General features: G+C 35.2%; 1 protein-coding gene across 7 annotated transcripts in view; it reads left to right on the top strand.

Annotated features, from left to right (window-relative positions):
• NCKAP5 (NCK associated protein 5) overlaps positions 1-15,549 on the top strand; it is a 1,185,533-nt gene that overhangs the window by 432,380 nt on the left and 737,604 nt on the right. For all 7 annotated transcript variants that reach the window (XM_069067791.1, XM_069067792.1, XM_069067796.1 and 4 more), the window contains exon 3: positions 12,515-12,588. In XM_069067791.1, coding sequence (XP_068923892.1) covers positions 12,515-12,588 — 74 coding nt within the window. The remainder of the gene's footprint in view (positions 1-12,514; positions 12,589-15,549) is intronic.

The following is a 15,549-nucleotide window of genomic DNA, read 5'->3' as shown; positions in this document are numbered from 1 at the left end:
CTTGAGGGTCAAAGAGTTTGGGGGGGGGTAGAACCCTGGGTGAGGAGAGTGCCTAGTGGGCAGTTGTGGTATATAGTAGCTTTGTTTTGTGCAAAGAATCATGATTCCACCCTTGTTTATACTAAGGACAGTCTAATTATAATTTATCCTATTTTTGAGAGATGTTCTCTTTTAGAATTATCTTAAAATTATACCTCAGAAAAAGATGGCAGTGATTTTATCAGTCTAACTTTCCTTACAATAAGGTGGAGCTCTAAAAGAAGGGTAACTTAATGAAAGACCAATAAATAAGCATTTATTAAGCAGCTGCTATGTACCAGGTATTGCACTAAGTTCTTGACAAATATTATTTCATTTGATCCTCCCAACAAGCCAAGGCAAGAAATGCTATCATTACCCTCATTTTACAACTGAGAAAACTGAGACAAAGATTAAGTGAATTGTCCAAGGTCACACAGCTAGCAGGTGTTTTGAGATTGGATTTGAACTCATATCTTGCTGACTATAGGCCTAGCACTCTACCCACTTTTCTACCTAGCTTTCTCTAGGTTCAAAGTATTGCAACCTAAATCAGGGGAACTAGAGTTAGATTTAAAACTGGAAAGGACTGCAGTGGCCATCTCATTCAACTTCATTTTACAATTGAGGAAACTGAGGCCCAGGAAAGCTAAGTAAGTTGCTTGAGGTCATTCTAGTAGGAAGTTTCCAACCTCCTCATTGAGGCAGCTAGGTGACACAGGGCATAGAGTGCTAGACCTAAATTCAAGTTCGTTCTCAGACACTTAGCTATGTGACCCTGGGTAAGTCACATAATCTCACTCAGTCTTAGTTTCCTCATCTAACATAGTGCACCTACATCCCAAAATTTTTGAGGGTCAAACGGTATAATATCTTAAAGTATTTTTCAAATCTTTTTGTTTAATTTTTTCAGTCATTTCTCATTCTTCATGACTCCATTTGAGGTTTCCTTGGCAACAATATTGGAATGATGTGCAATTTCCTTTCCCAGCTCATTTTGTAGATGAGGAAACTGAGGCAAACAGGGTGAAATGACTTGCTTAAGGTCACACAGCTAGTAAGTGTCTAAGGCCAAATTTGAACCCAGGAAGATGTCTTCCTGATTCCAGGCATGGCATTCTATTCACTGTGCCACCTAATTACCCTTAAAGAGCTACATAAATTCTAGCTATATAATAGTAATATTGCTATCATTATTATAGATAAGATAATTAATAATTATTATTATAGATAAGGAAATGTTGTTGTTGTCACAGATAAGCAAACAAAGTCCCAGAGAGATTAAATAATAACAATAGTTAACATTTGACTTGTCCATTGTCACATAGATGATGAATAAATAGCAGAGCTAGAATTGAAATTTGAGTTTGCCAACTTTAAATTGAGAACTTCTATCTCACTGAATTATCTTAGATTCCATCTAAGCCAAACCCTCTTTCCCATTTTTTACATGAGTAATTTAAGATCCAGAGAAATGAAGTATTTTATACTGTGTCAGGCAAGTAATTAGTAGTAGACTTAAGGTTAAGGCCCAGTTTCCCAGTTCCTGGTCTACTGCTTTTTGTATTACTCTGAATTGCCTCCTTAGTCCCTCTGAATACAGTTTTCTTTATGGTAAATGTGTTACTCAAATGCTGCCCATATATTCAATGAAAGTCATCCAATATTAATGGACTGGCCCTGGGCAAAATTGTCAATTAGACAAACCATGTATATGTCACCTCTACCTGAGTGTCTACCTTTTATCCCTTCCTTTGCTTTCTTCCCTGCCTTCCATTCTCTTTACTAACTGCAGGAAAGTTCTAAGAAACTCATTCATGCTAAAACATTCCTGGGTTAATGTTAGGAATCTTATGGAGATTTACACTTTAAAAGATGATCCCTCGAGAAGACTATGCTTAATGCTGAAGACAATCCCCATCGCCCCATATATAAATTTTGGAATCTTGTGCATTTTAATTCTGGGATGGGGAGATGTTTGGGTAGAAGGATCTTTCTGTCAATCCTCACCATGAAAGTGATTATCTACATGTGAAATGAATGACCTCAATTTACTGTTTTCTCAGATAAAACATATAAAATCTCAGACCCATTTCCACTAAGGATTAGATGTTTTCCTTTTTAATGTGCATTTTTGTACTGAGCTTGGTGCAGGAAGGGAGGCATTTTGAAAAATACAGCTTGCACTTGATGCTATAACTATATGTACAATGCACTTATCATATGACAAATATTTCTATTTGTCTGCCTTATATATGTACACATGAATGTGACTAACTCTTTAGATTAAACATTAAACTATTAATCTCAGTTTCCAAAGACTGTGAATCCTAGGTTAATTATAATTCATTTAATATATTTCATCATTTAAATTAATATAGAGTATAATAGGAACATTTATTTCAAACTAGAAGGGACTTTAAAAGTCATCTAGTTCAGCCACCTCATTTCACAGATGAAGAAGCTGAGGCACAGTGAGGTTAAATGATTTGCCCCAGGTCAGACAACCAGTTATTGTTAGAATTTGAACTCAGGACCTGTGACAACAAATCCAGCATTGTTTACACTGTGCCATGCTTCCTCCCAAAATTATACGCTGTCATAGGAATAAGTTGTCTTTAAAGTTCACTAAATACATTATTTTGCAAAAAGTGCCAAATGAATATTGCCACTTTCAGTTGTAAAGTCTGACCTTATTTGTTGTGGAGAAGCCCCCAATATAGCATGGCTGATTTGGTATGGTGAGCTCAGGTTCAGGAAGACTTGGGTTCAAATCCTACCTTGACATAATACTTGTCAGCTATATGACCTTAAGTCGCCCTCTCTGAGCCCTACTTTCAGTATCTGTAAAATTAAGATAATTAGTACTTATAACATCTACCATTTTGCTAACTTAAGCATGTAAGTTATTACTATATGATCCTATAATCAGAAGGCATCTATGGGGAGAATAGGTGGTAGAGGTGGAATGCTCAGAATCCTCATCCTTTTCTGCCCTTCCTCACAACCTTGACTTAGCACCCTTCCTCATACTCTTCATCTTCCCTTCCAAGAGGCTTTATCTACTCCTTTGTGCCAGGTCATGACCATCAGTACCTTCCATTTCTTCACTAGGGAGTTTACCCTAACATATATAGACACAGTCACACATATACACATATACACATACATACATACATCAAGGCTCTTCTGAACTACTCTATGATCATATCCCCCCTAATGTTAAGTATCTAATATATTACCTTTCTCTGACAACCTGATAACTCAAACCCATGAAATTGTGATTGCCTCTAGAAATCTTCATAAGGAATAACTTTACTTGTTGGAAATCCACTGCACTTGTGCCAACTGATGTGGAATACATCATTGGTTAAAATCATTTACCACTCTCAAATTATACTGTGAATGTCTACTTTTTCTGGGCTTAGACTTCTACACATTTACCTCATGTTTTAATTGAAGGAAATACTTGAATCATTGAGGATAGGACAAGGAAAGCCTTTGAGGTCAGCAAGTCCAAATCCCATCAATTTAGAGATAGAAAAACTAAGTAACTGTTGTTTATAAGACATTCTGTCCATTAGGATAAAATATAAATATCAATAGTATCCTCAAGAAGTCTAAACTAGAGAAAAAAAATACACAGAAAATATCTAAATAGTATTGTGCTAAGATACATGAGTGAACGGCAACATGTGGAGGGACATCCAAAGTTTTGGATAGAAATTATATTGCAAAAACCATGTGAGACCAAAATCACCAATGAGGTTACTTGTCCCTCAGCCAATTCTTTATCATCTGTGACTTGCCAGTGGAAAAATGTCTCCCCTCACCCAAATGACCGATTTGCTCTAAGGCTACCTTGGTTTCTCTCTCCTAAACACTTGTTTTGATGCCTCTTTGAACTATAAGGGTGACCTGAGATCTTCAAGGCTCTGTGAGGAAAGTACAAAGGAGGATCTTAATTGGCTGGAATGGTTTTGACTATAGACCAAATTATGGTTTCTTTATTGTCTCAAGACTTGCAAGCTACATGCAGACAGATCGGATTAATATGAATAGGAGGACCAATACAATATGGATTTTTTTTTAAGCTCCAGCAGCTCTTGAAATGTGGAAAACATGTGATCTGTGTTGGTAGAGGGAGTACTGACAACAGGGACATTGGGGATTTTTCAAAATTTCAAAATAAGAGGATAGAAAGAAATTGCCATCATATTTCAGAGAAGAACTCTATTACTTTTCTATAGTTTTTGGTAAAGACTTTCCGAAGGCAATGGGGACAATGTACCATAAAAGAGGACTAGGAGCTGGATAAGCCAAGATGGAGCTGCAAGTGAGGATATTATCCATGAGCAATGGCATATGAATAAACATGACAGATTCTGGGGCCAATGAGGTGATAGGCTTAGAGGGAGCAGAGCTATAGTTTGGGAGAAATGGAGAAATAAGTTTAGAAAGGCAAATTGAGGCCATAGTAGAATGTGCCAGGAGTGCCAGATAAAGTAGTATTAGAGATATTGTACATACTTTGATGAAATTCTATAGTCAGTGATGGACATAGAAGGGGACTTCTGAGTAGGGGGTGAGGAATGCAACAAAAGTGTATTCCTGTATTTTATATTTTATTTTCTTGTGTTGCTAATACAAGAGAATTCCTATGAGTGTGTGGCTGGAATGTTATTCAAGAGAATCACGTTAGTGAAATAGTTGGAATAAGGTTTAAATCTTTAAGTTTTTCATATAATTGTAATTGTGTAAATTTTGTAAATTCCTTTGTGCTAATTTAAGATGACTTTTGCTTTTGCTTAGCAAAGTAAAATTAAAATTTGAAATGGTCTGACTTTTTTTTGGTATATTCTTTAGAGGTTTATTCTACTGACTTGTAGAACTTTAGAACAAATAAAATCTTTTTTCGGGGGGGGGGGGGTCAGTTCACCTATGTGGAGGACTTGATAATAAAAAGGAAAAAAAGAAAAACAAAATAAAGTATTTTTATTTTATTATTATAAAACTATATAGTTATGCCTTAAATGACTACAAAATAAACATTAAAAATTTTAAAAGAGAAAAGTTAAAATGTTTTTTTTCTCTTTCATTCAAAAGCAAAGGATCATTTAAAGCTGGTTTCTTGAGAGAGAGAGACCAGAAGCAGCCCTTTTTGCTAAGCTGAATGTAATAGGTGTTCACTAGAAATGAACTTACTCCAGTTGGAATAAAAGACAGTAAATTAAGTATAGCTTAATTTCTGCCTTGGCATTCAATGAACATTCTCTTGAGGTCTGTGAATTTGTGGAAGGGTGAGTTGGAGATTGAGGAGAAAATAATATTTTCCCTGATGAGAGTTGACTCAAATTGACTTCAGAAATTCAGCCTACATTTATTAAGTCTCAAGTATGGGCAAGGCACTGTGCTAGATAAAGAGAACGTACAGAAGAGAGATGACATAATCCCTAATCTCAAGGAGTTTGTAATCTAGTAGGAGGAATATTAATGTGTGTTAATAATGTGAACAGAATAAAAATAAGAGGAGAGTGAGAAATTGGACAGGAGAGAATTGTAGCTTATTTGGGGGAATCACTGAATGGAGGAAATGCCAGTGACCAGTACAATTGAGTCCAAAATCACTGATTCTCAGAATTATGGTTAGAAAATATTTAATTATACTATCACATAATCTACATTGGTCTTTTCCAACCATCCAAAACTATTTGTGTCTTTATCAAATGCTTTGCTAAAATCTAGATAAAATATATGTTGACCCTACAGGCAGTGAAGTAATATGCCCATTTCTCCAAAACCCCTCCAACATTGGGATTTTAAATGATATTTGTATCCTTTAAGATTGAAAGACTTTTCCTAGAGGTTTCACACCAACACTTAGGTTTCTTGCATCTCTGCACATGATTGCATTAAATATATTGAGATAGGAATTTTTCATATGAGTTAGGCAAACATTACTGAAAGATTCTGATGTGCTGAGATTCCAGTTCTGTAATAGACAATTGAACAAAAGAACAATTGCCTGAAATTTCTTTGTAATGATATAACATTTAAAAAAATTACTAAAAAATTTAAATGTGTGCCTGTTGTGTAACAGACAATTCCCTATTTGCCAACCCATTTGTGTAAATTTGTTAAAGGGTAATTATGCATATATATGTATTATATATTACATATATGTATGCATATGTGTGTATATGCACATATATATGTATGTGTATGTATATATATATATATATATAAAGAGAGAGAGAAATGGTGAAAGAGAGGAGTAGACATTTTCCAGTGTAAATGTATCTTTTCATTAGGATGACGAAATAATTTCTGAGAGCAAAAGCATATGTTAGGGTGTTTTGTAGTTTCCTAATTGTAGAAATTCCTTCATCAAATAATATTCTAGTTGAGTTGAACAGCTGGCCCCAGCAGTGGTGTTCCATGGCCCAGAGGTGAATTGGGGACCCTGGATTTCTGATGACAGACTTGTTGACAGAACTTCACAAGCTCTACCATAAATTACCATGATTACAATATGGAGATTATCTTTGGGGATTCTGTAAGCTGTGTTGTAATTATTTATTATATTTCAAGCTGCTGCCAAACCAGTCTTGCTTTAACCTTCTATTTTTGTCAGACAGTACATCAGACAGTACATGAAATGGACATGTGGACATTTATTGCTCTACCATTATTCTTCCAACTGACTTGTTTCAGACAATAGGAAAAGCATTTTAAGTAGGCTCATACTGCATAGGCATGCAGGGTTCAGAATATTTATAAACCTTTAATTGCTTTAAGTGTTTTATGTTAATCATCCTGAAAGGTATGCATTAAGCTAAGGGAATAGCACATTTCCTAAAATATATTTTCAAAATGATTCCAATTTGCATAAGTTTTAGCAAAGGAACAGATGTCTTTTTAATGTTGTACCTTAGTAAAAATTTATTTAAGACAAATTGTACAAGTACATTTTCTGTATGAGTTTGACTGTTCATGCTAACCATCACAGCAGAATAGCAGAGATCACTACCATCAATGTATGGGAAAAGTCAGACTCTAGTGGAAGAAGGCCAGTACCAATTCTAAGACCAACCACAAATGTGACAAAGACACATCATAGCATAGACGAAAGAGTACTGAATTTAGGTCAGGAAGATCTGAGGACAAATCCAGTGTTAGATATTTACTAGCTGTGAGACGCTAGACAAATCACTCTTTCAGTTTTCTCATCTATGGAATGGAAATAATGATACTTGTTTTACCTGCCTGATAGAATTGTTGTAAAGCTCAAGTGAGAAAATGTATGTAAAATGCCTTAAAAACTTTAAAACATTCTGTATATGACCATGTATTGTTATTATTATTAGGAAGGAAATAAGCATTTATAAACACTTATATGTGCCAGATACCGTGCTAAGCACTTTACAAATATTATCTCATTTTATCCTCACAACTACCCTGCAAGATAAGGACTATCATGATCCCCAGTTAGGAAACTGATGAAAACAGAAGTTGTGACTTACCCAGAGTTGCAAAGCTAGTAAGTGTCTGAGGTTAGATTTTAACTCTCTATTTACAGTTCTACCTACTTGCCCAATGTAATGTACAACTGCTAGGAGATAGTAAAATTTGTATGTTGTACATATCTGTTACACATTTTCCCATTCTAATGCCACATTGTGGCATAAAAGTGACCTTAAATTCTTGAAGGTTATGCCAGCAGAACACAAGCTTTGGCAGGTCTTACCAAGCTAGAATGTGCTCAGATACTGACTCAATGACAGGAATATTTGTCCAGTGAGCACCAGGAAATGGAATCCAAAAAGTATTTGTTAGGGATGCAGTAGAGTGCAGAGGGAAAAGGCAAGTAGTACAGTGAATAGAGTATCTGGCCTGGAGTCAGTAAGATCTGAGTTCAAATGTGACCTTGGGCACTTGCTAGCTGTGTGACCGTGGGGAAGTCACTTAATCCCTATTTTCCTCATGTATGAAATGGGGATATGCTGGAGAAGGAAATGGCAAACCACTCTAATATCTTTGACAAAGTCATGGGATCACATAGAGACAGACACGAGTGAACAATTGAACATCAACAACAGTGACCTGTAGAATTCTAGATTTAAAGTCATTGACCCAGAGTTTGAATCATTGACTCTTCCGCTCACTGCCTGTATGACTTTAGGCAGGCTGTTTAACCTTCTGTGCCTCAGGTTCTTCCCTGTCAGAAAAAGGAGTTGAACTAGACACTTATGAGGTCTATGACCTTGGGATTCCATGTATCTATATGTAAGGCACTATGGCATACACTGTAAATAAAACAGCAAAGGGGAAACCCAACAAATAGAAGCTTGGCTACTTGAGTATTGTTTCCCAGCCAAAATAATTTATAAGCTCTAAAGGTATTGTTATTTACATTAGCAAAGTAAATACCCATTCAATCGTTGACCTAAGTAAATATAATAAACATACTTGTCAAAAATACATGTCTTAGAAATAGAAAACCTCAAATGTTAATCTTAAACCAAGTTTTCTACCTTATTTCCTAAAATATCATCAGTGTTTGCTACAGACACTTATCAGGATAATGTGTGTATGAAAATTTTAATTACAGTATTGGTTTTCTGGGCATAGAGTTTTAGTTTAAATATGGAGTCATAACATAAGATAATTACATATAAGCTTACACATATTCTCAGCAGGTTGAAAATCATTATCCTTCACTTATGCATTAAAGGCTTCTTTTAATATGCAGAAACTTTAATGTTAAAAATCCTATAATTTTTGAAGATCCTTGTAAATCCAAGGAAGAGACAATGTTTATTTTCTTTGGTGATTTACCCTTACTGGGAGAGAGAAAAAAAATGAGTTTTATCTTCTAGTTTGCTTGGCAATGCTTGACTCAAACTAGCTATGAAGACAAATGCTTCCAAGCAGGTTAAGCAAAAATTGCAGTGTTAAGGTATTTGCAGTTATGTGTGGCCAGAAGTAGTATAAATGATTCAACAATGTATACTAGATTCCATATCATTCTTATATATCATTGCAGCTCAATTCCCTTTTTACAAATGTCTTTACAACAAAAACACTAACCTAAAAAGGGGGGGGGCCTTCCTTTTCTTTATCTGACAGCTTGCTTAATCACATAATATTTATATAATAAAATTCTAATAAAGCAAAATAAATTCCCTAGGAGCTGGTTATAACAAGATTGGAGCTGTAGTAATTCAGTTATAATAATTTTTTCTTAAACACTAGTTGAATGAAAACTTTATAAAATGCATCCTTCTACAAAACATTAGTCTGAGAGTCAGGAAGTTTAAATGTCTGACCATTAATTAGCTATATGACCTTAAGCAAGTCACTTCGTTTTGATTCCATTTATTCGTCTAAAAAAGTAAACAATTGAACTGAATGATCTCTGTGGTCTCTTTCATTCCCTTGGGCTTTTTTTTTTACTCTTATTGAATCTTTTATAGACCATACCCATGGTTTAGAATTCTGCAAAGACCTGCGAAGTTGGGATTGGAATATGTTTTGAATCATCAGGGAAGCTTAAACTAGAAAGTACTCAAGATATAATTTAGTCAAGTTCATTTCAAAAATAAAGAAAACGAGTAGCTAAGAAATAAAGTGACCTGCCAGAATCTAGCTATGCTGGTTCCTGATAATGAGTTTCATGCTAACGAAGGATCTCTCTGCTCCTTATTGACTTTGATGCTCCTGGGAGTTTTCTTTTGGGGAATACTTTCAAGATGTGGCTGATGAATGTTCTGTCTTTTCTTTGCCCTTACGTTGTGTCTGGGCTGTTTTCTTTCATGATTTCTTGTAATATGAGATATCTAGGCTTTTTTTGTTTGTTTGTTATGACTCTCAGATAGTCTAGTGATACTTAAATTATCTCTACTTGATCTAATTTCCAGGTCAGTTGTGTTATACATACACACATATAAATATATATGAGATGTTGTATTTTTTCAATATTCCGACTTTATTTTTAAATTTTTGTGATCACATGGAATCATTAACTTCTGTTTACTCTATCCTAATTTTCAGGGAGTCTCTTACTTGGGAAAGGCTTTACAATCTTGTGTTCAGTCATTAATTCTCTTTCCAAATCTCTCCTCTATTGCTTTAACTTCTTTACTAACTCCCTCTAATTCTCTGATTTTATTTATATAATTTTAACCCTTAAAAAACAAAACCTCTCACTTCATTTCTTCTCAGAATTCTAATTGATCTTGCAGACAAAATGTGTTTTTCTTTGAGGCTTTTCTTGAAGGAATTTTTGGTGATATTCTCCTTTTCTGGATTTATGCCTTAGGTACATCAGCTCCCCTCCCCAACCTTTTTTAATTTATTCCAGATTAGGACTTTGCACACTTCTGGCAGGAATTTTGTGGCCTTGTGTGCTGCTAGCTTGTCTTATCTGATGTTCTCCTGCTGGAGTGCCAGCTTCATGACCTCCTTCTGTTCCCCAGGCTGTCTTTGAAAACCCTTCTTCAGGATTAGAAAGATTGTACTATGACCCTCTTCTACTCTATGAGTCTTTTTCTGAGATCCTGAGATACCCCTCTTCAAGGTCAGAGTGACAGCTTCGAGACCTTGCCCTTTATTTCTGTGGAAGTAGATCATAGGTTTATATTAACACTTAGCTGAGCACCTTATATATATAGTAAATTCTCAAAAGAAATTTTTGTTGAATGAATGATTTATAGAATATTAGATTTGAAAACATATTGGAAATCACTGACTTCATCCTTATTTGGCAGATGAGAAAACTGTCTGAAAGAGCTTGTGCAATTTGCACAAGGTTAAATGGCTAGTCACTGTCAGAAGGTGTAGATCTCTAGGGCAGTGTTTTCTTCCATGATGCCAGGCTTTCTACTGATTATTTTTTCTATTAGTATACACATTAATGTGGAAGAAATAGATAACCTACAGTATTCAAGCATAAGAAATCAATATTTCAGAAAGGGAAAAAAATCAATGGCAACTAAGGCTATCTTTTAATTTTATTTTTCAAATTCCCATGAAATGTCACAGTAGCTTTCATGGGCACATTGACATCATTGTATTCTTTTCTAGCTAAAACAGTTGAATTGAAAAAATGAAGTGGCTGACTGACTAGATCTTAAAAGTCAAAAGGAAATTCTTGTTTTTTTTTAAATTGCATTGATATCTTTTTTGTCACCTTCATTTTCCAATATATCCTTCCCCTAAACCTTGCAAAAAGGTATCCGTTAAAACAAAGAATGAAAAAGAGAGGTAAAAACAGTTAAGCAAAGTTAACCAGTATGTCCAAAATATCTAACATTATTTCTGGTGTTCCAAATTCATAGACAACCCCCCTCATCTGAAAAAAAAAATGTAGGAAGGTGCTTTATCATATCTATTCTTTGGGATAAAGCTTACTCATTATAATTTCACAGCATTTAGTTTTAAATGATTTGTCATTGCTCTTTCTGTTGACATCATTGTAGCATATATAGGTGTATGTAAATATATAGGTGTATGTAAATATATATGTGTGTGCATACATGTATATAGAGGGTGAGAAAGAGGAAGGAGAAGAGAAGAGAGAGGGAGAGATAAGAGACTGTTCTTGTTTATGTTTACTTGACTTTGAATAAATTTATCTTTTCTCATAATCATGCTTGTAGAAATCTTGAAAGTACAAAACCATTAATATATGTTATTTTAGGAATTATAAAAGTTATTTACATTGGAAAAGTATCCATCACTGAAATCCTTTAAAATAGAATTCAGTTTGTGAAAATTCAAATTACACAACTGTGTAGGAAAACTCATTAGAACAAAAAAAGATACCCCCCCCTTTGGCATGTTATATGAGAAACAAAAAGATGAATTTGTCATTAGATAAAGAAATATGGAAATAGCACTTTCTTCTGGTCACTTTACCTGGTTATAATTTGAGGAAATTAACTCCCTATGTAGCCCCTCAGGGCAGGTCTGATTTGGAGGCAATCCTAAAAGAAAGTGTTATATATTATCATTGAAAAATTTACAAGTTGTGCCTGTTCTCAAATTTTTCTTCACTCATCTGCAACAGTTCTATCCTCTCCTCTTATCTGACTTGAGATTTTCAATAATAGAATATATGATAATGTGAAAAAAACACATTTCTTCTTACCAAATAACTACTTACACTTTCTTATGCACTTATGATCTATTTTATATTAATATTTCTTCCATACTAACATGGATATTTCTTTTTTTTTAAGCAATAGGGATTAAGTAACTTGCTCAAGGTTGCATGGCCAGTTATTTCTGGGTGTGGTGCTGAGTATCTGAACCTGGGATTCAATCTCCAGGTCTTCCCAACACTAGAGCCGGTACTCTTACTCACTGAGCCACCTGGCTGCCCCTAACATGGAAAATTCTTGAAGGCAAATTAGCAATCATCTACCAAACTCCTTATTTTATATGATTACATTATTAGTATAATTCTTATGACTACTTTTGTATCTCCCCATAGGAATACATGGATTCAAATAAATATATTGAACATTTGCTGACACAGTTGGAGGAACAACATCGGAATCTCTGGAGGTAAGTTGAATTAATATCCTATTTGACTTCTGTGGTAATGTTTATCTTGTGTTTATCTTTATTTGAAATATAATACACCTTTTTCCTCCAGAGAAAAACAGCCATAGTTGAACCTATTTTTGGAGCTGAGGTAGAAAATATTACTCACTTACAATATGACTATACTATTAAAATTTGTTTTCCTTGAATCCATATGCATGGGTTGGTCATGAGTACAATTATAGCATGAAGTAGTCAGAATGGACCACAGTATTCACCTTGTCCAGGATGATCCAGGGGAAAAAAGCCACTGACTCTAGAATCTAAGTTCTTTACTTTAATCTTACTCCTGATGTGTTTCTATCTGTGTGACTTTGTTCATGTTCAATTACTTTTAGTTATGTCTCACTCTTCATGACTTGAAGCCAATTGACCTTCTTTGGCATCATTTTTCTCACTTGTATAATGAGGAGTTAGACTTCATAGCCTCTGTGGTCCCTCCTAGCTCTACCTCTATGATCCTTCAATTTGACAAATGAGGAAACTGAGTTGTAGAGAGCTGAAGTGACCTATCTAGAAACCTCTGTTCTGGGCATTTCAAAAGTAGATGACGTTTTCTTCAATTTTTTTCCACCATCAACAACTTCTTGAGATTTTTTTTTTTATGGCTCTTCCATCACAGGTAGCTTTATTTTGACCAGAACTGGGACTTTAATCTTTGTATGGAGCTTTAGCAATGCAGATCTGCTCCTCGCTGTAATTATATTTTTTGAGAGTTGCCTGAGATACTGAGAGCTGGAGTGACTTTTCCAAGGTGACACAATCCATATGTACCACTAACAAGTTGTCCTTGTGCTTTCATGAATTGAGTGTCAGCATTCTATCCACTCCACCATCCTTCCTCTTATATAACCATTTTGAAATGTTTCTTGCACTGATTTTTTTTTAGTCTATGCATGTTAGAATAGTTTTTTTTTCAAATGCTTTATTAACTTCTCATTTACATTATTCATTTCTGCCAGATTTTGAGTTACAAATTTTCTCCCCGTTTTTCCCCTATCCACCCCCCCAAAAGAGCAGTCCCACAGGACATCCCCTCCTCCAGTCTGCTCTCTCCCATATTTTCTCCCATACCCCTTTCGACTTTTCCAGTGGATCTCTATGCCCCAGTGCCTGTATATCTTATTTCCCAATTACATGTAAAATAGTATTGATAATAGTATGTACATATATATATGTATATATATATATATATATATATATATATATTTAAATATTTGATTTTAAAACTTTGACTTCCAGATTGATTCCCTTCCTCCCTTGTCACCCACCCTTACTGGGAAGATAAGCAGTTCATCAGTATAGGTTGTACATTTGTGGCTAATGCAAAACAATAACATAGTAGATATATTATAAAAGACTGAATATATTTCCCTCCCTCCTATCCCACCTCCCACTTGTTCTATTCTCTACTTTGATCCCCTCCCTTTTCAAAAGTGGGTGCTTCCAACTTCCCTCCCCCCCAGCCTGCCCTCCCTTCCATCATCCTCCTTCTCATTCCCTTCCCCCCCTACTCTCCTGGAGGGTGAGATACACTATTTAGTGTGTATTTCATTCCCTCCTCAAGCCAAATTCAATGATAATAAGTTTGACCCATTCCCTTTTGCCTTCCTATTCTTCCCCTCCATTGTAACCATTTCCCCTTGCCTCTTCTGTATGAGATAGTTTACCCCATTTTTCTCTCCCCATCTCCTCTCATTATATTCCTCTCTGACCTCTTAATTTCACCTGTTAAATTTGTCCTGTGCCCTCTATCTATGTATACCTGTAAACATATATACACTCATTCACATATGTATTCATATGCCCATATACCCTCATATATAGACATATATATTCCCTTCAACTACTGAGAAAAGTTTCATAAGTTACAATTATTGTTTTTCCATGTAGGAATTTTAATAGTTCAACTTTGATAAGTTCCTTATGATTTCTTTTCCCTGTTTACCTTCTCATGCTTCTCTTGCTTCTTGTATCTGAATGTCAAATTTTCTGTTCAACTGTTTTTTTCAGCAAGAATGCTTGAAAGTCCTCTATTCCACTGAATGACCATGTTTTTCCCTGAAACATGATACTCAGTTTTGCTGGGTAGATGACTCTTGGTTTTAATCCCAGCTCCTTTGCCCTCTGCAATATCATATTCCAAGCCCTTCGATCCCTCAGTGTAGAAGCTGCCAGATCCTGGGTTATTCTGATTGTGTTTCCACAATATTCAAATTGTTTCTTCCTGGCTGCTCGGAATATTCTCTCCTTCATCTGGGAATTCTTGAACCTGACTATAATATTCCTAGGAGTTTTCTTTTTGGGATCTTTTTCAGGAGGTGATCAGTGGATTCTTTCAACCTCTATTTTGCCCTCTGATTCTAAAACATCAGAGCAGTTTTCTTTGAGAACTTCCTGGAGCATGATTTCTAGGTTCTTACTTTGATCATGGCTTTCAGGTAGTCCAATAATTTTTAAATGATCTCTCCTGGATCTATTTTCCAGGTCAGTGGTTTTTCCCATGAGATATTTCACATTGCCTTCTATTCTTTCATTTGTTTGGATCTGTTTAACAGCATATTGCTTTCTCATAAAGTCATTAGCTTCCATTTGCTCCAGTCTAATTCTGAAGCCATGATTCTCCTCATTGAGCTTTTGAGATTCTTTTTCCATCTGGCAAATTAGACTTTTTAAGGCTTTCTTCTCCTCATTGCCTTTTTGAGCCTCTTTTGCCATCTGAGTCAGTCTGTTTTTTAAAGTGTTATTTTCCTCAGTCAGGCTGTTGACTCTCATTTCATAATTTTCTTACATTATTCTCATTTATCTTCCCAATTTTTCCTCCACTTCTCTTATCTCTTTCTTAAGGTCCTCTATGGCCCGTAACCAGCTCATATTTTCCTTTGAAGCTTTTGGTGCAGGAGTTCTGACTTCACTGTCTTC

Source organism: Petaurus breviceps, unplaced genomic scaffold, assembly GCF_028583685.1.
Source record: "Petaurus breviceps papuanus isolate PSGF00001 unplaced genomic scaffold, PetGlider_PUasm1.0 90752, whole genome shotgun sequence".
NCBI classification, from domain to species: domain Eukaryota; kingdom Metazoa; phylum Chordata; class Mammalia; order Diprotodontia; family Petauridae; genus Petaurus; species Petaurus breviceps.
This window is presented reverse-complemented; position numbering and strand designations above follow the sequence as displayed.